The following is a 24,005-nucleotide window of genomic DNA, read 5'->3' as shown; positions in this document are numbered from 1 at the left end:
CCAAGCTAAATATGGTATATTCCAACCCCTAGCATGCTTGTACCGAAGCTAAATATTGTATATTCCAACTCACCCTCTTCCGTCCTCTCCCGTCTTAAGTCTAGGTGTGATCTGAGTCTGGGAAACCAGCCCATACTGTAGACAATTGAGATCATTCCAGAAGATTGTTTATGATTATCTACAGTACATTTACCATTTCCATTCTACAATATGGCCTCTGACAAATAACTCTCAAAATCCTATTGTATTTGGGGTGTTTTTTTATGGAGATCAATGAGTGTCGAATTTGGAGAAGAAAATAAATAAATGCACCCCCCCACCCATTGTCAGGGCGGAGAGACATGCATCTTGATAGTATATCCATAATCTTTGGTTGTATAAAGATTCCAAGTTTGCGACTTGGAATTCCAAGTTGAATGACCATTAAACAATTTTCCCAGCAAAGGCTCGTTCTTTTACGCAAGTTCCCAGTTGTTTGAACACGCTGAAGTTGGAAATTTACGAGTTGAGCTTTTTGCAAAAGCTTGCAATGAGCTAAGTGATGCCGTTTCAATGAAAGGGCTTTTGTAAACAGGTCTCCAGATGACTGAGGTTTCTCTACTGTAAATTAAATCTAAACTCCTGAGTTTAGTTTTGTACAAAATGCATCAATATCAATGCAATCAAGTCAAATAAATAATTTCAATTCATGAATATATTTTCTAAATGGAATTTTCAATTTAATTTCAATTAATTTCCTAAATTGAAATAACACACGGGTTTAAAAATCAAGCAAACATGTTAGGCTAATTTATTAGTATGATTTAATCAAAGATTGTGAACAAAAACAGACAGCCACCCATGTTAGACAAAAACAAAAGTGTAACACTGACATTCCCATTATAAAATAACAAAAAACAGTGTATCATGCTTAAACAACTCCTGGATTACAGAGGAGACCAATAGGTCCTATTTGATATGCTCATTTGATATTCCCATAATGTTGACAGTACTCTAGATACCATCCCTGCCAACGAGTATTTCTTTGTACAAATAGATGCTTCTCAAATGTATATGACTGCTAAACTGTATCATCGCATAATAATCTCAAGATGTTTCTGTGTACCTGAAATGATAAAGCTCAAGTGATGCAGCTGCATTTAGGTCACGGGGGGGGGGGATTCAGTTCCGACAACAGTTCACTGGCAAGGAATAGTAACAATAAACAGCTAAACCAAGAGCTACACTGGTGTGACATTGCAGACACTTCGGACTAGATATCTGTTGACAACAGGTTTATCAAATTTCATCATTCCCGCAAGGTTTTGCTGATCAGTTTCCTTAAAGACAGGGGGGGTGGAGCACACATGCAATAATTACTCAGTGATGAAAAGCTTTTTGTCCATGGAGTTGGGAGATAATACAAATCATACATTTAAAAAAAAAATACACGTCTTCACTTCTCCACACAAATCTTCCTCTGTCAGAAAAGGGAGAGCAGACAATTTTATGATTAGCTCTACATGTGCGCTTTGTAAAGGGGAATAAAGAAGACATTGCAAAAACCCAGTACGAATCTACGATACATGGACCAACCCATAACCATTTAAAAATGATAATCTTACCCGTCTGAGGGTCAAGGTTGTTCTTCGTTGCTACCACTAGGTGTCCGGCTGTGAATTTGACTCCTCAGCTGTTCAATTAGCTCTGGGTTCTGCTGTTGCATTTGCTGCGCAAATTGTTGGCCCCTAAATGGACATGGACACAGCAAGGTGATGGAATGGCAGTTACCAAGTACAAGTCACAAAAACAATGCATTTTATTAATACTCACATTAAAATGTTATCATGTCTTTATCACTGATGCCACAGGTATAATATAGAAGTAATATTTGGGACAGAGTGCATAGAGCTGGTGGTAGACTTACGCTTGGATGAGACCAGAGATGTCACCTGGACCAGCTCCCCCTACTCCAACTGCCGGTCCAGCTCCTAACCCTGGTCCGGCTCCTAACCCTGGTCCGGCTCCTAACCCTGACTCTGGACCTGCTCCTAACCCAGGCCCTACTCCAGGCGCTGCTGGAGCTCCCACTGGCCCGTAAGCCCCTGACATCATCCCCGACATCCTGTACAATACAGACAAGAAAGGTGGTCTACATGCATTTACTTTAAAAGCGCCCTACATTTCACAACTAATTGTGGAATCTCAGAGTGCAATTAAAGTCCTTGTGCTACATCTGAAAAAGAAAAAAAGAATGTATTTGATAGACAATTAATGGATAACTTACAGTTGCTGTACTTGTGGGTTGTTCATCAAACCGGATGCCTAGGACAAAGCAGCCCTAACAATGTCAATATGATTTCTAATTTATTTAACCTTCTTTACATATGCTGCATTCATGACATCTCATAAATACGACTGGGGGGGGGGGGGGATCCAGTTGAACGCCTCGCCAACTAATAATTACTAGTGGGAAACTCATTTAAAAACAAGTTTAGACATTTCTAAACTTTTATTGAAAATGAAATACAGAAATATCTAATTGACATTCGTATTAACACCCCTGAGTCAATACTTTGTAAAAGCACCTTGGGAAGTGAATACAGCGGAGAGTCTTTCTGGGTAAAGTCTAAGAGCTTTCCACACCTAGATTGTGCAACTTTTGCCTATCATTCTTAAAAATAAGAAATTCAGGCTCTGTCAAATTGGTTGTTGATCATTGCTAGACAACAATTTTCAGGTCTTGCCATAGATTTAAGTTAAAACTGTAACTCGACCACTCAGGAACATTCACCGTCTTCTTGATAAGCAACTCCAGCGTAGATTTGACCTTGCATTTTAAGGTTATTGTCCTGCTGAAAGGTGAATTAATCCCCCAGTGTCTAGTGGATAGCAGAATGAATCATGATTACAAGCACACCCATAACATGATGCAGCCACCACTATGCTTGAAAATATGGAGAGTTGTACTCAGTAATGTGTTGTATTGGATTTGCCCCCAACATAACACTTTGTATTCAGGATAAAAAGCTAATTGCTTTACCACATTTATTGCAGCATTACTTTAGTGCCTTGTTGCAAACAGGATGCTTGTTTCTGTACAGGCTTCCTTCTTTTCACTCTGTCATTTAGGTTAGTACTGTGGAGTAACTACAATGTTGATCCATCCTCAGGTCTACCACTGCCATTGAACTCTAACTGTTTTAAAGTAACCATTGGCCTCATGGTGAAATCTGAGCAGTTTCCTTCCTCTCTGAAAACTGAGTTAGGAAGGACGACCGTATCGTTGTAGTGACTGGGTGTATTGATACAACATCCAATGTGTATTTAATAACTTCACCATGCTCAAAGAGATATTTAATGTCTGCTTTATACCCATCTATAAATAGGTGCCCTTCTTTGTGAGTCATTGGAAAACCTCCCTGGTCTTTGTGGTTGAATCAGTGTTCCAAATTCACTGCTTGACTGAGGGACCTTACAGATAATTGTATGTGTGGGGTACAGAGATAAGGTAGTCATTCAAAAATCATGTTAAACACTATTGCACAGTGAGTCCATGCAACTTCTGTGACTTGTTAAGCAAATGTGTACTCCTGACCTTATTTAGTCTTGCCATAACATAGGGGCTGAATACTTTCTCTCAAGACATTTCAGCTTTATTTGTAATTAATTTGTACAAATAAAAAATAAATAAAATGGAATTCCACTGACAAAAAAAAAGGGTATTGTGCATAGATCAGTGACAAGATAAATCGCAATCTAATCCATTTTAAATTCTGGCTGTAACAAAATGTGGAAAAAGTTGAGGGGTGTGAATACTTTGAAGGCACTTTATATGGCTTTTAAACAATTGTTTACGAGCATGATGGCTGTACTTTTTGTTTATGGTTGACGCAGCTTGTTTGCCATTAGCCAATTAATGTTCTCTTGTCGTTCCTAGTATTTTCCATTTGAAAAAGGCCAGTTTTAGTTAAAGGTGCACTATGCAGAAATCGCACTGCCATTTTAGGGGTGCGGGGGAGAAAAAAAGAAGTGTGTTTGCCTAATTTCAGTTTGTGTGACAAAACAAGCTGGTGTAGAGAATCATTGTACCATCTAAACCGCTGTGAAATATATATTTTCCATAACCAAAAATATTGTATTTTCAGCTTGTGTAAAGTAAAAGATGCAAAAATGAAATGTAAGAATGGGAAGCACAGAAATAGCACACAACATATCTATTGCTTCTTAGACTTGCTTTCAATGAAAATGACAGATCTATAACTCCTATTTCTATGTGTACTTGGTCAGGTCACCCAAAAAGTTACATATTTCCGCTTTCATGGAACTCACCATGTTCATGAAACCAGGGTTACTGAGCAAACCAGCCAGATCAACTCCTCCCATTCCTCCTGTCTGAAGAAAAAATAATAACATGATCAACAATGATATATTACAACTGATATGTATTCTCCATTGTGGTTGAGATGTTACCAACTTACTGGGCTTGGAGTCTCCATTTTCTGCTCTGCTATTTTCAGGTTGGATTTGTAGGTGTCGTTCTCTGGGTCCAACTCTAGGGCTTTCTTGTAATAAGCTACAGCTTCTGTGTGTTTGTTTAAACTGGCTAGAGCCAACCTGGAAGCATGGGACGTTTGAAGTCGATGTATGTTCACAATCATCAGTCAATAACAAAGCAGCAACACACTGGCCCATGTCCACGGTAATATTGAACGCTAGTGTCTAACCTACCCCATTCTTCCATATGCTTTGCTGTAGTTTGGGTCAATCCCAATAGCAAGTTCACAGTCCTGAACTGCTCCAGCGTAGTTGCCTAGTTTGCTGTATGCAGCAGCCCTAGCAAAAACAATTCCATACAATTAGCAGTACTTCACATTAAAACAAAAGCTTAAATTAATTTATTGCTTGACTAAAGCTGCACACATGCGTGAAAATCCTCAAAATGTGCATTTGGACATACACAATGTGTGACTAAATGTCAGAGTCCAAGTTCAGGAGTTTGTTGGTCAATACCTGTTGCAGTAGTAAACTGCATTCCGGGGGTTTATGGCAATAGCCTTTGAGTAGAATTCCACAGCTGCCCCAAATTTCTCAACCTTCATTTGATCATTGCCTGCCATAAAGAAAATACAAATATTATAGGCCTACAAACAGCTCTTTACCTTAGATTTGAAGAGAGCTAAGTTCACGTCATGGGAACTTTAGAGGGAGCGCAACGTTCCGTATGGTATGTGGATCTGTTCACATCAGGGGAACTGAACAGGATTAAATTACTTTGATAGAACTTCACATTCAATAGCATCTTTGCATCACATGTTTATGCTTAGCATTGACATCAGACGGAAGGACACAGATGGTAAACATGATTCTGCCAGTGTGTTTGTACTAAGTTGAGGATGTTAGACTCGAATGTTCATATCTGTTGATAATATTGGAGTCAGACTGCTAAAGGTATAAGGACAGGGATTGTTTCTGTTTTTCTCCCCCTGATGTTGTGAGATTCTTTCTGGTGTTGTGACAGAACACTGAAGCTGTGAGATAAGGATATCAGGGCCGGCTTAGAGAAAGCAGTTGTAGCACTAGAGCACGTATGGGAAAAATTAATTGCTGCAGTATAGCCGTTAGCATTGATGATGATGAGTACACAATGCATGGAATGTCAAGGCATAAGTGCACATTTTCATACAATCTTATTTTAAAGAACGTAGTTCTGTCCTTGAGCTGTTCTTGTCTATTAATGTTCCGTAATATCATGTTTTATGTGGACCCCAGGAAGAGTAGCTGCTGCTTTAGCAGTAGCTAATGGGGATCCTAATAAAATACTAAAGCTGATCGTGAAGACTGAGTAATGCACAAACTATTACGGGGAGGTCCTACCGTCAGTTTTGAGTCTCTCTGCCTCTGCTACTTCCTCCTCAGTAGGGTAATCTGTGGCTGTGTTTATTTTCACCTGGGAGGTGTCTGGATGCTGCAACAGACAGTCAACACATCTTAGACAAAGGCCTATTGGCCACAATCACCTTCATATTAAGTGGATGTCTTTTGAGTGTAGTGTAGTGTTAGCAGCACTGTAGAAACTATTACATTCGTAGTCTAGAGTAATTATCGGTTAGCTAGCCAGCTATTTTCGTCCGCCGCGCTGCCGTTCTCCTACCTAGTCACACTGCTAGCTAGCCAACTTCTACCGAATAGCAGCACTGTAGAAACTATTACATTACAACGGAACGATTTGATTAGTGTAGTGTTAGCTAGCTACATAGTTGTCTTTGCTGTCCTTGTATCTAAGACAATTGTGTAGTTTAGACTAATTATCTAGCCAGTTACCGAGGTTACCTAGCTAGCTATCGAGGTTACCTAGCCAGCTTCACTTTCTAACAAAGTCAACAACGCAGCCACTGCTAGCTAGCCTACTTCAGCAGTACTGTATCATTTTAATCACTTTAGTCAATAAGATTTTTGCAACGTAAGCTTAACTTTCTGAACATTCGAGACGTGTAGTCCACTTGTCATTCCAATCTCCTTTGCATTAGCGTAGCCTCTTCTGTAGCCTGTCAACTATGTGTCTGTCTATCCCTGTTCTCTCCTCTCTGCACAGACCATACAAACGCTTCACACCGCGTGGCCGCGGCCACCCTAACCTGGTGGTCCCAGCGCGCACGACCCACGTGGAGTTCCAGGTCTCCGGCAGCCTCTGGAACTGCCGATCTGCGGCCAACAAGGCAGAGTTCATCTCAGCCTATGCTTCCCTCCAGTCCCTCGACTTCTTGGCACTGACGGAAACATGGATCACCACAGATAACACTGCCACTCCTACTGCTCTCTCCTCGTCTGCCCACGTGTTCTCGCACACCCCGAGAGCTTCTGGTCAGCGGGGTGGTGGCACCGGGATCCTCATCTCTCCCAAGTGGTCATTCTCTCTTTCTCCCCTTACCCATCTGTCTATCGCCTCCTTTGAATTCCATGCTGTCACAGTTACCAGCCCTTTCAAGCTTAACATCCTTATCATTTATCGCCCTCCAGGTTCCCTCGGAGAGTTCATCAATGAGCTTGATGCCTTGATAAGCTCCTTTCCTGAGGACGGCTCACCTCTCACAGTTCTGGGTGACTTTAACCTCCCCACGTCTACCTTTGACTCATTCCTTTCTGCCTCCTTCTTTCCACTCCTCTCCTCTTTTGACCTCACCCTCTCACCTTCCCCCCCTACTCACAAGGCAGGCAATACGCTTGACCTCATCTTTACTAGATGCTGTTCTTCCACTAACCTCATCGCAACTCCCCTCCAAGTCTCCGACCACTACCTTGTATCCTTTTCCCTCTCGCTCTCATCCAACACTTCCCACACTGCCCCTACTCGGATGGTATCGCGCCGTCCCAACCTTCGCTCTCTCTCCCCCGCTACTCTCTCCTCTTCCATCCTATCATCTCTTCCCTCTGCTCAAACCTTCTCTAACCTATCTCCTGACTCTGCCTCCTCAACCCTCCTCTCCTCCCTTTCTGCATCCTTTGACTCTCTATGTCCCCTATCCTCCAGGCCGGCTCGGTCCTCCCCTCCTGCTCCGTGGCTCGACGACTCATTGCGAGTTCACAGAACAGGGCTCCGGGCAGCCGAGCGGAAATGGAGGAAAACTCGCCTCCCTGCGGACCTGGCATCCTTTCACTCCCTCCTCTCTACATTTTCCTCTTCTGTCTCTGCTGCTAAAGCCACTTTCTACCACTCTAAATTCCAAGCATCTGCCTCTAACCCTAGGAAGCTCTTTGCCACCTTCTCCTCCCTCCTGAATCCCCCTACCCCCCCCCTCCTCCCTCTCTGCAGATGACTTCGTCAACCATTTTGAAAAGAAGGTCGACGACATCCGATCCTCGTTTGCTAAGTCAAACGACACCGCTGGTTCTGCTCACACTGCCCTACCCTGTGCTCTGACCTCTTTCTCCCCTCTCTCTCCAGATGAAATCTCGCGTCTTGTGACGGCCGGCCGCCCAACAACCTGCCCGCTTGACCCTATCCCCTCCTCTCTTCTCCAGACCATTTCCGGAGACCTTCTCCCTTACCTCACCTCGCTCATCAACTCATACCTGACCGCTGGCTACGTCCCTTCCGTCTTCAAGAGAGCGAGAGTTGCACCCCTTCTGAAAAAACCTACACTCGATCCCTCCGATGTCAACAACTACAGACCAGTATCCCTTCTTTCTTTTCTCTCCAAAACTCTTGAACGTGCCGTCCTTGGCCAGCTCTCCTGCTATCTCTCTCAGAATGACCTTCTTGATCCAAATCAGTCAGGTTTCAAGACTAGTCATTCAACTGAGACTGCTCTTCTCTGTATCACGGAGGCGCTCCGCACTGCTAAAGCTAACTCTCTCTCCTCTGCTCTCATCCTTCTAGACCTATCGGCTGCCTTCGATACTGTGAACCATCAGATCCTCCTCTCCACCCTCTCCGAGTTGGGCATCTCCGGCGCGGCCCACGCCTGGATTGCGTCCTACCTGACAGGTCGCTCCTACCAGGTGGCGTGGCGAGAATCTGTCTCCTCACCACGTGCTCTCACCACTGGTGTCCCCCAGGGCTCTGTTCTAGGCCCTCTCCTATTCTCGCTATACACCAAGTCACTTGGCTCTGTCATAACCTCACATGGTCTCTCCTATCATTGCTATGCAGACGACACACAATTAATCTTCTCCTTTCCCCCTTCTGATGACCAGGTGGCGAATCGCATCTCTGCATGTCTGGCAGACATATCAGTGTGGATGACGGATCACCACCTCAAGCTGAACCTCGGCAAGACGGAGCTGCTCTTCCTCCCGGGGAAGGACTGCCCGTTCCATGATCTCGCCATCACGGTTGACAACTCCATTGTGTCCTCCTCCCAGAGCGCTAAGAACCTTGGCGTGATCCTGGACAACACCCTGTCGTTCTCAAATAACATCAAGGCGGTGGCCCGTTCCTGTAGGTTCATGCTCTACAACATCCGCAGAGTACGACCCTGCCTCACACAGGAAGCGGCGCAGGTCCTAATCCAGGCACTTGTCATCTCCCGTCTGGATTACTGCAACTCGCTGTTGGCTGGGCTCCCTGCCTGTGCCATTAAACCCCTACAACTCATCCAGAACGCCGCAGCCCGTCTGGTGTTCAACCTTCCCAAGTTCTCTCACGTCACCCCGCTCCTCCGCTCTCTCCACTGGCTTCCAATTGAAGCTCGCATCCGCTACAAGACCATGGTGCTTGCCTACGGAGCTGTGAGGGGAACGGCACCTCAGTACCTTCAGGCTCTGATCAGGCCCTACACCCAAACAAGGGCACTGCGTTCATCCACCTCTGGCCTGCTCGCCTCCCTACCACTGAGGAAGTACAGTTCCCGCTCAGCCCAGTCAAAACTGTTCGCCGCTCTGGCACCCCAATGGTGGAACAAACTCCCTCACGACGCCAGGACAGCGGAGTCAATCACCACCTTCCGGAGACACCTGAAACCCCACCTCTTTAAGGAATACCTAGGATAGGATAAAGTATTCCTTCTGACCCCCCCCCCCCCTTAAAAGATTTAGATGCACTATTGTAAAGTGGCTGTTCCACTGGATGTCATAAGGTGAATGCACCAATTTGTAAGTCGCTCTGGATAAGAGCGTCTGCTAAATGACTTAAATGTAAATGTAAATGTTGAGTCTACCTTCTGTGTCGCAGAGGCAAAAATCTCTGGTAATGTTTGAGTGACAGATAGGGTCTGGTCATCGGTCGAGACCTCGAAGGCCGTCTCCAGGCATTGGACTGCAACTGGAAAATAATCAGATGTTGAGGAATGGCAATGACACTAACTGGACACAGTTGAGTCCCTGGCCATCGTCCAACAAAGGCTGAGAACCCATCTCCTCAGACTGACTCTTGGCTTCCTTACTCCAACTTACCTTCTAAACTTTCCTGAGCATCTGAAGATAGACTCCCAGAGCCCAGTTGATCATGAAGAAACTGAATGATGGAGATGGCAAGACGCTTTGTGTCTGTCATTTTGGATTGAGGTCCAAACCTCTCAGTAGAATGTGTATTGCGAGGGACCCTGAAGAAGAAAGTTAATGAGATGTTGTAGGTATAAAAAACAACAACATCCACTGTAAATAACTGGCAACTGGTTGGGATTAATTGTCTCCTACATTTATATTATAGCTACATAACATAAAAGCCTATACGTTACCATCTGTTTCGATAGCGGACTGAAGTTCACCGTGGAGTTAAGTCCGCTAGTGACTAGATAGTTTCGTTTCTTAATCCTAAACTAATAACAAACATGCTAACAAGCTAGTTAGTTTACTTGGCAGGTGACGTTGCTAGCTAACTAGACTGTTCTAGTAAGTTGCTTATGGTCGGCTGCTAGCTAATGCTAATACGGCTAACACAGCTAGCAGTTGGTCTGCCATGTGAAAGCACTCAGTGTATTGCCACATTAACAGACGAGCTAATTTTGTTTACGTGTAAGGAGCTGGTTAAACTTACGTGGATAGCTTAACTAGGGCTAACTAGTATTTTGATTGTAGCTATCTAGCTTAGCATTACTGACATGACGGCAATAACATGGCTTTCTGAGCACTTTACCCCGATTTACTCAACTGACAGATAGCTATGTGGTTTAAAGAGCGTTCAGCTATGCCACACGATATAACATATATACAAATGTGTTAACTAGCAATAATTAGTCTTACCAGTTGCCTTTGCTTCAGATGTTCCTCGCAGTAACGTTAGCTGGTGGTGATGGGAGAAAAAAATGTGTTGATTTTCGTCGCATGTGTGACGCGTCATATCAGTGTAGGCTGAAGCATGCGTCTTTACGTCAGTGTGCGTGCCCCCAATTTTGACTTTGTGGCTGTGGTACCTAAGGGAAACATCAGTGGTCAAAACCCCTAATCGCTGAATTGGCATCGTCAACCACAGGCTGTAAAACTCACCGCGAACGTTGCTTCTCAGATTTCTGAAATATGGCACCGACAGGTGAGTCTTTACGAAATTCATTAATATTACATTGGGTATTTTGTAACACGTCATTGTCAAATGAATAAACTCAACGTTTTGCATATTCGATCGTCAGTCTGTGCTGGACGTGATAACGCTTTCTGTATACTAACGCTTTAACGTTAGTTAGCTAACGTTAACCTTATTTAACAGAAAATGTATTGCATGCTATTAAAATGTTTGTAGCAAGCAAGCACATCTCTGCAGGTTCATCGCATCTAGCTAAATAACCAGCTTAGCCACGCACTAACACGATTGATAGTTAGCTAGTTACAACGCTTTGCATGCATCCGTCCCATTCAGTTAGCTACCTAGCCAACTAGATCAAAAGCCAGGCGTGATTACAAATTGGCAAGAATCCCACTGGCGCGTTTTGATAATGAACCTGAACCTTCCAAATGTTACAATATTTGTGAAGTACAAAGTAAGCAGTACTGACAATGCCCTCTTACATTTGCTAACTATATATATATTTCAGTAGGGAGGATGACAACCGCCTAATTTAATTAAACGATAGTTAGCTAGTGTTAGCTAATTGTTTTAGATAATCAGTGTTGAACCCCAAAGTATCACTGGATTAGCTACTACAATGCTCATCCACATAGTTTCCATAGAGTAAATAGTAGAAATGTCAACAGTATTACTACAATCACGGGTTGTCATTTGCATACTGCCAATTGGTTGCTAGTGTTTTAAGGGCAGCACTGAACTGTTGCTAGCTAGTATTTTTATGGGTTGTAAAAACGGTCACAGTAGTGTTGACTGTACATCAGCCACAGTATCTTCTGACCACGTGAGCAGTGCTGATGCTGAAACTAGGCATAGTTTATAGAAAATGCCATTGAATGTCGCCATAGTGAAAAAAAGCTATTTCCTTATAACCTGTACACTTCCTCACAGTTCAGCAGTTAGGCCTTTTCCAAGACGAACCATCCAACTCGTGACCATTCCTTATTTCACCCCACAGGAGAGGTGGCGTCTGGCAGTGGTGCGCAAGTGTGTGCTGACAACCGCCTGCGCTGGGACCTGACCCCCGAGCAAATCCATCAGCTATCAGATGAGCTTATTGACAAGACCAAAAAGGTGTATGACTGTGTTGGGGCCCTGGACCTGGCCAGTGTTTCCTATGAGAACACCCTGAAATCCCTCGCTGATGTAGAGGTGGAGTACACAGGTGGGTGAGACTCATACTCCAAAAAGACACCTTTCTTTAACCCCTTTCCTCTATTGTGACAGTGAATTGAAATGACTGAATTAAGGTTACAGCAGTATGGTGAAAATATGGTGTCAACCTCTCCAGTTATTTAAAGAGTCGTCTGCCATCAAGGAAATAATTAGATGGTAGGAGGGATATTAAGTGTATGTGACTTGACAAGTGCTTCCCAACAGGTTTCCCCTATAATTTCCTCTATGTACGAACCTATAGGTTTGGGGCGGCAGGTAGCCTAGTGGTTAGAGCGTTGGGCCAGTAACTGCCCCTGAACTAGGCAGTTAACCCACTGTTCCCCGGTAGGCCGTCATTGTAATTAAGAATTTGTTCTTAACTGACTTGCCTAGTTAAATAAAATAAAAAATAGGTTGATACATAATTGGTGCATTTGTTCAGTAGAACCATATACTTGTGTAAAGAGGGCAAAGAACAAGTCCATGCACTTTGTTGGTAGCTGATGGGCAGGTTTCACAAAAACAAAACTAAAGATATATATAATCAGTTCAGTCCAGCAGTTCAGTTCATAGCAACCACCCCTAGCATCTATTCCACTGCCATTGTAAGCGATGGGGAAAAGTCTGAGTTGGCAGGAAAGAGGTATGCAATGTTATAGACAAATCAGCACTTTTTACATAAAGACTAGCAGACCAGCCTATGCTCACCACAATAGTGTTTTTGGCATTGTTTTGAAACCAGGGCACAGGCAGTGGACACTGGGCTGTACATGTTACATCAGGCAGTTGTAGCCTTTTATAAACCCGGTGCAGCAAAATATCTCATACAAAATGTACAAAAGAGCATGTTTTTATTATCACTATCCTGCCTCTCATCATTTTAGGCCTTTTATTAACTGTTTCATCACAATGCACATTCCCCAAAACCTGAGCTTATGTTTCAAGCTAAAAATGGTCACATTAGACTGGATTTATAAACTACAGGTGGGTGTTACACATTGGTAAAGGATGAGGTGAGTCCCCCTCTTTCAGTACGAAATAATTTTGAGCACTGAAAAAGCCCAAAATATAATCATCGTCATGATACAGTGCATCATGATACAGTTGATTACTCTATTAGTGAGGAATGTTTTTTTCATGATCGTGTTTTGTAAGTTCTCAGGGGGATTCCCTGTTTTAAATAATACTAAAAATCACTTGCAAAGAAAGTGACACTCATAATACCTGCTCACTCTTGCATTTTGACATGTTATTCCAGTTGAGCGCAATATGCTGGACTTCCCCCAGCACGTGTCTTCCTCCAAGGACGTACGCACGGCCAGCACCGACGCCGACAAGAAGCTGTCCGAGTTTGACGTGGAGATGAGCATGAGGGAGGACGTCTACCAGAGGATCGTGGCACTGGAGGTGAGGAGGAAGAGGTCAATAAAGGAGGTCCATCTCAATAGTCTGAAGTGGCTTCCTGTCCTCATCTCTTTACATTGACATTTAGTCATTTAGCAGACGCTCTTATCCAGAGCCACTTACAGTTAGTGCATTCATCTTAAGATATGTGGGACAACCACATATCAGTCATAGTGAGTACATTTTTCCTCAATAAAGTAGTTATCTGTGAGGTACAAGCTATTAAGGAGAAGAAAAACATTTTATTTATTCTTTATTTATTCTTCATCTGCAGTCTGACTGATGAAAACTGATCTGAAAACACACTCAGTGGATGTGCTTTCATCTGCCTACTTCATCAGATCAGTACAGCTGATAAATACTTTGTTGAGCGATCAGGACTAATAAAGAAGGGGAAAATGCCCTTTGGCCTGTTGAGATGTACCGATAGGATCTCAGTAGGTGAGGCCTGTATGTTTTCACATGTTATTGCCTCATCATGTTGTCTTTAGAAGTATCCTACGGCTACGCAAAGCTGGGTGCAGAATCATTCTCATCAGCTGAGTTCTGCTTTCCGTCCTCTCACAGGGGAAGGTTGACGCTGACACGCTCACTGATGAATCCAAGAGGTACATGGAGAGGCTGATCAAGCTGGGTCAAAGGAATGGCCTCCACCTGACTAAAGAGACACAGAATGTAAGGGACTTAACTGAAAGGTTTTAAATTCCAAAGCTCATACTCTGATCAGACCTGGGTTCAAATACTATTTGCCATTTTCCCAATACTGAGCGATTGCTTTAGCCTGCCTGTAGTGCTTCAGACAAGCACAGCTAGAGTATTTGAAATGATTTCTAATAGTATTTCAACCCAGCTCTACCTCTGATCATTAGGGTCATTGTCAATCCATTGTCTTACTTCGATCTCAAAACAGGAAGTCAAAAGGATTAAGAAGAAGCTTAGCAACCTGTGCATTGACTTCAACAAACACCTGAACGAGGACACCACCAGTCTGGTTTTCACCAGAGAGGAGCTGGGTGAGTTCACAGGATATAGATTTGGTCTGCTTTTTGATCTTTGGTCAGACACCTATCAACGCGGTCCCTGTTCTTTTGTAGAAGTCACGGTCTAAAGAATGCCAAAAACATCACTTTTACCGACGGTGGCTGTATCATTGAAAGCAAAACCAGAAGTATGACTTCTGACATGTATGACGATGCACTTTAGGCGGTCTCCCCGAGGACTTCCTGAGCTCGCTGGAGAAGGACGGGGACAAGCTGAAGATCACCCTCAAGTACCCTCACTACTTCCCCACCATGAAGAAGTGCTTCATCCCTGAGACCCGTAGGAAGCTGGAGGAGGCCTTCAACTCTCGCTGCAAAGAGGTGAGCCATTGTCTGTTCTCTGTGAGACAGAGATACTATCCGGTATTGGAAGAGAATTGGGTACCCTACTGTAATAAAAAAATGTAAACACGGCAATGGCCAGAGAAAGTATTCGAAGCAAGAAAATTGCTGAGCCCCCTCAAATAAATAAAGTCAGACTGCTGCACGGAAATGTACCATTAAGTTTATTTCAGCCAAAATATATGATGGACAACAAAGTGCGTTTCAGCTCCACATTTTTTATTTTCTCTGAGCACCAAGTATAACCGGAAAAATGGTCCCCTCGAATTCATTTCAGATTCCAACCTCTGTAATTTTCTCCTGGTGTAGGAAAACTCTGCCATCCTGAAAGAGCTGGTGCAGCTGAGGGCTCAGAAGAGCTCCCTGTTGGGCTTCACCACCCACACTGACTTTGTCCTGGAGATGAACATGGCCAAGTCTGGCAAGAAGGTGGCCGGCTTCCTAGGTGGGTCGAGATGGGAGGGGTTGAGAAAGGAGTTCGTACAACTCATTGAAAGGTTGTTATGGTCCGCGGTTCCATTTTCAACTGACCAGTGTACAATTTGGCTAGTTGTTTGTGGTTTACTATTGTTAGCTGCAGAGGCTGCTGTCAGTTCTATCAGAAACAAGTTATTGGGAAGGCGGGTAGCCTACCGGTTAGAGCGTTGCGCCACTAACCGAAAGGTCACATGAATACCTGTGCCGACAACGTGAAAAATATGTAATAATTAACCCTAAGTTGCTCCAGTGGCACTGTACTGCTCTGGCTGACCCTGTAAAACAACACATTTCACTGCACCTATCCGGTGTATGTGACAATAAAACATTTTGAAGTGTGTGTGCTGCAGCTGCTTCCCTATACTCCCCTGACCCCAGTGGCCGTAACCACCCTGTTCCATTTTAGTCAAAGTATTTATGTCATATTGTATTTGTTGAGGGCACTGCTCACACTCAACTATGCATTAACAAACACAACTGCTACAACACAAAATGTTTCACATTGCAAAAAACAAGACACACACTAGTTACCACCGCTCTGCTCCAACGTCTGTGTCTGTCTTTCGGAGGATACACATATCCTTTGTGTACCTTTGACAGTAAGGTAATGTTTGTATTCTCCAGAGGAGCTGGCCCGTAAGTACCTTTGACAATAAGGTAATGTTTGTATTCTCCAGAGGAGCTGGCCCGTAAGTACCTTTGACAATAAGGTACTGTTTGTATTTTCCAGAGGAGATGGCCCGTAAGTACCTTTGACAATAAGGTACTGTTTGTATTTTCCAGAGGAGCTGGCCCGTAAGCTGAAGCCCCTGGGGGAGGAGGAGCGCAAGGTTATCCTCGCGCTGAAGGAGAAGGAGTGCCAGAAGAGGAGCCTGCCTTTCAATGGCGAGCTGCAAGCCTGGGACACGCGCTACTTCATGACCCAGGTAGGGCAGAGGGGGAATAAAGACAAATGTCTACAACTCTGTTATGCTCAGTTACCCAACACCGCTTTATTTAACACATCAATACATCGGTGTGGGATGATATCAGAGTTGCAGGATGCAAAGATTATTGTTCTGTTGTATTTACCCCCAATCCCCCGTGTAAATGTTGGACTATAAATTGTGCCTTCCTGTATTATACTCATGCTAAAATGTTTATTATATTTTACTGAGCCATTTACCATTTAGAATGTTCCTATTCTTATTTTTTATTATTTCTTATTGTTGCATTATCGAGAAGGAACCATGTGTATCCCCTACATATGTCTAATAAAACTTGAAACTATAAAATAATTGCTACACCATATATACACACACACACATAGTACCAGTCAAAAGTTTGGATACACCTACTCATTCAAGGTTTTTTCTTTATTTGTACTTTTTACTGTTTTCTACATTGTAGAATAATAGTAAAGACATCAAAACTATTAAATAAAACATTTGGAATCATTTAATAACCCAACAAGTGTTAAACAAATCAAAATACAGTCGTGGCCAAAAGTTTTGAGAATGACACAAATATTAATTTCCACAAAGTTTGCTGCTTCAGTGTCTTTAGATATTTTTGTCAGATGTTACTATGGAATACTGAAGTATAATTACAAGCATTTCATAAGTGTCAAAGGCTTTTATTGACAATTACATGAAGTTGATGCAAAGAGTCAATATTTGCAGTGTTGACCCTTCTTTTTCAAGACCTCTGCAATACGCCCTGACTTGTGGTCAATTAACTTCTGGGCCACATCCTGACTGATGGCAGCCCATTCTTGCATAATCAATGCTTGGAGTTTGTCAGAATTTGTGGGTTTTTGTTTGTCCACCCGCCTCTTGAGGATTGACCACAAGTTCTCAATGGGATTAAGGTCTGGGGAGTTTCCTGGCCATGGACCCAAAATATCGATGTTTTGTTCCCCGAGCCACTTAGTTATCACTTTTGCCTTATGGCAAGGTGCCCCATCATGCTGGAAAAGGCATTGTTCGTCACCAAACTGTTCCTGGATGGTTGGGAGAAGTTGCTCTCGGGGGATGTGTTGGTACCATTTTTTATTCATGGCCGTGTTCTTAGGCAAAATTGTGAGTGAGCCCACTCCCTTGGCTGAGAAGCAACCCCACGCATGAATGGTCTCAGGATGCTTTACTGTTGACATGACACAGGACTGATGGTAGCGCTCACCTTGTCTTCTCCGGACAAGCTTTTTTCCGGAAAGGGGATTCATCAGAGAAAATGACTTTACCCCAGTCCTCAGCAGTCTAATCCCTGTACCTTTTGCAGAATATCAGTCTGTCCTTTATGTTTTTCCTGGAGAGAAGTGGCTTCTTTGCTACCCTTCTTGACACCAGGCCATCCTCCAAAAGTCTTTGCCTCACTGTGCGTGCAGATGCACTCACACCTGCCTGCTGCCATTCCTGAGAAAGCTCTGTACTGGTGGTGCCCCGATCCCGCAGCTGAATTAACTTTAGGAGACGGTCCTGGCGCTTGCTGGACTTTCTTGGGCGCCCTGAAGCCTTCTTCACAACAATTGAACCGCTCTCCTTGAAGTTCTTGATGATCCGATAAATGGTTGATTTAGTTGCAATCTTACTGGCAGCAATATCCTTGCCTGTGAAGCCCTTTTTGTGCAAAGCAATGATGACGGCATGTGTTTCCTTGCAGGTAACCATGGTAGACAGAGGAAGAACAATGATTCCAAGCACCTTTTGAAGCTTCCAGTCTGTTATTAAAACTCAATCAGCATGACAGAGTGATCTCCAGCCTTGTCCTCGTCAACACTCACACCTGTGTTAACCAGAGAATCACTGACTGCGGTTCAATGTCAGCTGGTCCTTTTGTGGCAGGGCTGAAATGCAGTGGAAATGTTTTTTGGGGGATTCAAAGAGGGACTTTGCAATTAATTGCAATTCATCTGATCACTCTTCATAACATTCTGGAGTATATGCAAATACAAACTGAGGCAGCAGACTTTGTGAAAATTTATATTTGTGTCATTCTCAAAACTTTTGGCCCTGACTGTACATTTTACATTCTGCAGAGTAGCCACCCTTTGCCTTGATTTCAGCTTTGCACACTCTTTGCATTCTCTCAACCAGCTTCATGAGGAATGCTTTTCCAACAGTCTTGAAGGAGTTCCCACATGCTGAGCACTTGTTGGCTGCTCTTCCTTCACTTTGCAGTCCAACTCATCCCAAACCATCTCAATTGGGTTGAGGTCAGGTGATTCTGGAGGCCAGGTCATCTGATGCAGCACTCCATCACTCTCCTTCTTGGTCAAATAGCCCTTACACAGCCTGGAGGTGTGTTGGGTCATTGTCCTGTTGAAAAACAAATGATAGTCCCACTAAGCGCATATCAGTTTGGATGGCATATTGCTGCAGAATGCTGTGGTAGCCATGCTGGTTATGTGTGCCTTGAATTCTAAATAAATCACTGACAGTGCCACCAGCAAAGCACCATCACACCACCTCCTCCATGCTTCACGGTGGAAACCACACATGCGGAGATCATCCGTTCACCTACTTCGCGTCTCACAAAGACATCTCATATCAGACCAAAGGACAGATTTCCACCGGTCTAATGTACATTGTTCATGTTTCTTAGCCCAAGTAAGTCTCTTCTTCTTATTGATGTCCTTTAGTAGTGGTTTCTTTGCAGCAATTTGACCATGAAGGCCTAATTCCCGCAGTCTCCTCTGAACAGTTGATGTTGAAATGTGTCTGTTACTTGAACTCCGTGAAACATTTATTTGGACTGCAATCTGAGGTGCAGTTAACTCTAATGAACTCATCCTCTGCAGCAGAGGTAACTCTGGGTCTTCCTTTCCTGTGGCAGTCCTCATGAGAGCCAGTTTCATCACAGTACTTGATGGTTTTTGCAACTGCACTTGAAGAAACTTTCAAAGTTCTTGAAGTGTTCCGCATTGACTGACCTTCATATTTTAATGTAATGATGGACTGTCGTTTCTCTTTGCTTATTTGAGCTGTTCTTGCTGTAATATGGACTTGGTCTTTTACCAAATAGGGCTATCTTCTGTATACCACCCCTACCTTGTCACAACACAACTAATTGGCTCAAACGCATTAAGAAGGAAAGAAATTCCACAAATGAGCTTTTAACAAGGCACACCTATTAATTGAAATTCATTCCAGGTGACTGAGTGTGTAAAGCTGTCATCAAGGCAAATGGTGGCTTCTTTGAAGAGTCTAAAATATATTTTGATATGTTTAATACTTTTTGGGTTATTAAATGATTCCATGTGTTATTTCATCATTTTTATGTCTTCACTACTATTCTAAAATGTAGAAAATAGTAAAAATAAAGAAAACCCCTTGAATGAGTTGACGTGTCCATACTTTTGACTGCTACTGTATATATACTGTATATGTGTGTATTGTGTATATTTCTGTAAACAAAATAATAGTGTGATAATAAAAACATCTCTTTTTTACTGCGGCGGTAGAGCTGACCCTGTCGGCTGTGTGGTTTATATTTGCCCCTGAGGGTATGAATACACTTTTGAAGTGTTTAATTAAATATATTTCCTCTGCTCTGCCCCCCTTTAGGTGGAGGAGACCCAGTACGCGGTGGACCAGAACCAGCTGAAAGAGTACTTCCCAATGGAGGTGGTGACCCGGGGCCTGTTGGACATCTACCAGGAGCTGCTCAACCTCACCTTTGATCTGGTGGAGGGCGCCCCAGTTTGGCACGACGACGTCACTCTCTACTGCGTCAAGGACCGCACCTCGGGCACGGTGGTGGGCCAGTTCTACCTGGACCTCTTCCCAAGGTGAGTCGAAGGAAAGCAGAGGAGATAGAAAAGGAGATATTAAAGATGGCCGCCTTTGGTTTACTATTTTATTTTATTTAGCCTTTATTTTAACAGGGAATCATGCTGAGACCAAGGTCTCTTTAATATGTGCCCCCTGTATACACATCAAACACTATACACATCAATATACACATCAATATACACATCAATATTCACATCAATACATGAAAAGCAAAGCAATGTGTTTTGTACGATTGTTTTGATATATCTATCTTTTATAAGGATTTTGTCCTTTTTTTGGAGGGGAAGAAATCTCTATTTCATTGCTCTGCAGAGTTACGGTTTCATTTTGTAAATGAAGTTAAACTGCAATCAAAATAGAGAAAGAGCTCACCTTTGCTCATCAACATAATGGGGGAGACAATTAAAAAAAAAAAAAAAAACTCAGATTTAGCCAGTCATGTTAAACAGTCATGGTGATTGTGTTTACCCCCCCCCCCCCCCCCAGAGAGGGGAAGTACGGCCACGCTGCCTGCTTCGGCCTGCAGCCCGGCTGTCTGCTGTCGGACGGGACCCGCCAAATGGCGGTGGCAGCCATGGTGGCCAACTTCAGCAAGCCCACGGCCGATGCCCCCTCCCTGCTGCAGCATGACGAGGTGGAGACCTACTTCCACGAGTTTGGCCATGTCATGCACCAGCTCTGCGCTCAGGTGTGTGTGTCATTACTAGTATACAGCATTGTTCTGTTCCTGTGCACTGAAATTAATGTTTGTCTGAATAAAGGCATTTTAGTGTGATGGTTAATATATTTCCCACTCTGGCTTTTATTTATATATTTCCTGTCAAATCAACCTAAAAGACTTTGTAAGCAAGGACTTCTTACAAGTCACTTTAATGCCAGAGAGGGTATTGTCCTCCTCTGATCATTCAATCTAAAATATATATTTCATATTATACATGCATGATATTTTTTATTCAGACTGATATGAACTACTTAAACCTACTACACCTCAGGATTCGTTTATTAACAGATACCCGTCTCTCTTCTGTCTCTGCTGCTACCAGGCGAACTTTGCCATGTTCAGCGGGACTCACGTGGAGCGGGACTTTGTGGAGGCGCCCTCCCAGATGTTGGAGAACTGGGTGTGGGAGAAAGAGCCCCTGCAGCGCATGTCCAAACACTACAAGACGGGCGCCCCTATCCCTGACGACCTGCTGGATAAACTCATGAAGTCCCGGCTGGCCAACACGGGTGGGTCACCACAAAAAAAATTCCTGGTTCCTTAATAGAACACCCCTTAACACGTTGTATACCAGTGCTGGAGGTTGGGTTATTCGGCTGTGGTCACCAACCAGAATCCTGATGAACTACCTGGTTTACAGGTATCAGTGTGTTGTGTTAACTCTCTCCCTCCCATGCAGGTCTGTTTAACCTGCGTCAGATTGTCCTGGCCAAGGTGGACCAGGCACTCCACACCAAGAATGGCCTGGACCCGGCTGAGGAGTATGCCCGGCTGTGCCAGGAGATCCTGGGTGTGCCCGCATCCTCAGGTCAGAGACAACCTCAACCAGTGAGCCAGACCACCATCACAGCTGTAGTTTGGTAGCCTGGTCCCAGATATGTTTGTGCCATCTTGCCAACTCCTATGGTCATTGTCACAGCTTTTAAACAATCCTTTCTCTTTGCCATTGTGCCCATAGGAACCAACATGCCTGCCACATTTGGCCACCTGGCAGGTGGTTATGACGCCCAGTACTACGGTTACCTCTGGAGCGAGGTCTACTCCATGGACATGTTCTACGCCCGCTTCAAGCAGGAGGGCATCATGAACCCAAAGGTTGGCACAGCTGAGCTAGTTATTTACAATGCTGTTTTTACACTTGACCATCTTCAGCTATTATCTAGTAATTTATATCAGGTGTCATTGGTTATTGATGCTAGTGAGCAGTGACTGCCTGCAGCCCTCCAGGACTGGAGTCATGTCATCTGACTTTGGTTTTTGAGCTCCAAATGATTTCACCATGGCACAAATGTAATTGTTTTTTGGCTAAAATGGCCTCCTGTTTGATGCCGAGATCTTTTTCCATCTCTCCCAGGTGGGGCTTGACTACAGAAACTTTATCCTGAAGCCCGGAGGCTCGGAGGATGCTGAACTGATGCTGAAGAACTTCCTAGGGCGGGAGCCAAAGCAAGAAGCTTTCCTTCTGAGCAAAGGACTAACGGTTGAGCTGGAGGCGGACACTCCATGTGCCTGTTGACCAATCACAACCAGCTCAGCGTGAACATCTCCAACCAATCATACCCTTAGGACACGGGCACAAGGGACCTACATTTTCAACAACAACAAAAAAACGACGAAGACAAGAATTGATAAAGAGAAGAATTTCCAGTTTCTGCTGCTCTACAGCAGTGTTCCCCAACCCTGGTCCTCCAGTATCCCAACAGTAGACATTTTTATTAAGCACACCTCGTTCAACTTGTTAACTAATCATCAAGCCCTAAATGAGTTGAATCAGGTGTGCTTGTCCAGGGTTACAATAAAAATGTGTACTGACCAGGGTTGGGAAAGATTGCTCTGCATGCAATATCACCCAGTTTCCCCCCTTTTGTGCTGTGTTTGGAGGTATATTTTAAACTGCAATTGTATTCAAGTAAGGAAGAGCAAAATACACTAACAAAGAATTGACTTGACCCTTTTGTCGGCATTTGTTGACTTCTGTCAGTTTTCTCAGAAGAAGTAGCTCTCCAGTTTCTGCAGAGCTGCAATATGTACTGTACCTTGAGCATGGGACCTCAAACTCATTTTGGTCAGTATCTCTGACAGATTCAGTATCCTGTCTGATAAAATGAGGCTCTAGCCTTTCACTTGAAGTACACTCGCTGCCATAAAGCTGTTACAGCACACTGTCGTAAGAATACAACTGTTACACTCGCTGCCATAAAGCTGTTACAACACACTGTCCTAAGAATTCAACTGTTACACTCGCGGCCATAAAGCTGTTACAGCACACTGTCGTAAGAATACAACTGTTACACTCGCTGCCATAAAGCTGTTACAACACACTGTCGTAAGAATACAACTGTTACACTCGCTGCCATAAAGCTGTTACAGCACACTGTCGTAAGAATACAACTGTTACACTTGCTGCCATAAAGCTGTTACAGCACACTGTCGTAAGAATACAACTGTTACACTCGCTGCCATAAAGCTGTTACAACACACTGTCGTAAGAATACAACTGTTACACTCGCTGCCATAAAGCTGTTACAACACACTGTCGTACGAATACAACTGTTACACTCGCTGCCATAAAGCTGTTACAACACACTGTCGTAAGAATACAACTGTTACACTCGCTGCCATAAAGCTGTTACAGCACACTGTCGTAAGAATACAACTGTTACTTTCGCTGCCATAAAGCTGTTACAACACACTGTCGTAAGAATACAACTGTTACACTCGCTGCCATAAAGCTGTTACAACACACTGTCGTAAGAATACAACTGTTACACTCGCTGCCATAAAGCTGTTACAGCACACTGTCGTAAGAATACAACTGTTACAACACACTGTCCTAAGAATACAACTGTTACACTCGCTGCCATAAAGCTGTTACAGCACACTGTCGTAAGAATACAACTGTTACACTCGCTGCCATAAAGCTGTTACAGCACACTGTCGTAAGAATACAACTGTTACACTCGCTGCCATAAAGCTGTTACAACACACTGTCGTAAGAATACAACTGTTACACTCGCTGCCATAAAGCTGTTACAGCACACTGTCGTAAGAATACAACTGTTACACTCGCTGCCATAAAGCTGTTACAACACACTGTCGTAAGAATACAACTGTTA

At 43.7% G+C, this 24,005-nt stretch overlaps 2 protein-coding genes across 3 annotated transcripts; one reads left to right on the top strand and one right to left on the bottom strand.

Moving 5' to 3' along the window:
- Positions 1-759: 759 nt before the first annotated feature.
- On the bottom strand, positions 760-10,772 carry LOC120053695 (small glutamine-rich tetratricopeptide repeat-containing protein alpha-like). Of its 2 annotated transcripts, XM_039000884.1 has the most exons (12): positions 10,663-10,772; positions 9,874-10,022; positions 9,639-9,742; positions 5,857-5,947; positions 4,993-5,092; positions 4,711-4,815; positions 4,461-4,596; positions 4,312-4,374; positions 2,267-2,304; positions 1,907-2,104; positions 1,605-1,727; positions 760-1,459 (listed from the first exon to the last, which is right to left on the bottom strand). In XM_039000884.1, exons 2-11 carry the CDS (start codon positions 9,971-9,973, stop codon positions 1,616-1,618), a joined length of 1,047 nt encoding a protein of 348 aa, XP_038856812.1. In that variant the 5' UTR covers positions 9,974-10,022; positions 10,663-10,772; the 3' UTR covers positions 760-1,459; positions 1,605-1,615. The 2 variants fall into 2 exon arrangements, with proteins under 2 accessions (XP_038856812.1, XP_038856813.1); XM_039000885.1 differs by lacking the exon at positions 760-1,459 and having other exon boundaries at positions 1,610-1,727; positions 2,267-2,320.
- On the top strand, positions 9,567-22,833 carry LOC120053694 (thimet oligopeptidase-like). Its single transcript, XM_039000883.1, has 14 exons — positions 9,567-10,948; positions 11,937-12,143; positions 13,392-13,540; positions 14,105-14,212; positions 14,448-14,550; positions 14,741-14,898; positions 15,229-15,364; positions 16,180-16,322; positions 19,941-20,164; positions 20,655-20,856; positions 21,212-21,398; positions 21,569-21,697; positions 21,848-21,984; positions 22,244-22,833. Exons 1-14 carry the CDS (start codon positions 10,936-10,938, stop codon positions 22,403-22,405), a joined length of 2,058 nt encoding a protein of 685 aa, XP_038856811.1. The 5' UTR covers positions 9,567-10,935; the 3' UTR covers positions 22,406-22,833.
- Positions 22,834-24,005: the final 1,172 nt, after the last annotated feature.

Source organism: Salvelinus namaycush, chromosome 9 (assembly GCF_016432855.1).
Source record: "Salvelinus namaycush isolate Seneca chromosome 9, SaNama_1.0, whole genome shotgun sequence".
NCBI lineage: Eukaryota > Metazoa > Chordata > Actinopteri > Salmoniformes > Salmonidae > Salvelinus > Salvelinus namaycush.
The sequence above is the reverse complement of the archived record's forward strand: the minus strand, read 5'-3'. Positions and strand labels throughout refer to the sequence as shown.

Bases quoted from the DNA above. Each gene is read 5' to 3' on its own strand.
- LOC120053694 (XM_039000883.1), top strand. The intron at 13,541-14,104 runs GTGAGGAGGAAG...GTCCTCTCACAG, and splicing joins AGAGGATCGTGGCACTGGAG to GGGAAGGTTGACGCTGACAC. The intron at 16,323-19,940 runs GTAGGGCAGAGG...GCCCCCCTTTAG, and splicing joins CGCGCTACTTCATGACCCAG to GTGGAGGAGACCCAGTACGC.
- LOC120053695 (XM_039000884.1), bottom strand. From the start codon at position 9,973: ATGACAGACACAAAGCGTCTTGCCATCTCCATCATTCAGTTTCTTCAT. The intron at 4,597-4,710 runs GTAGGTTAGACA...CCATGCTTCCAG, and splicing joins AAAGCATATGGAAGAATGGG to GTTGGCTCTAGCCAGTTTAA. The intron at 2,305-4,311 runs GTGAGTTCCATG...GCTTTGTCCTAG, and splicing joins ACCCTGGTTTCATGAACATG to GCATCCGGTTTGATGAACAA.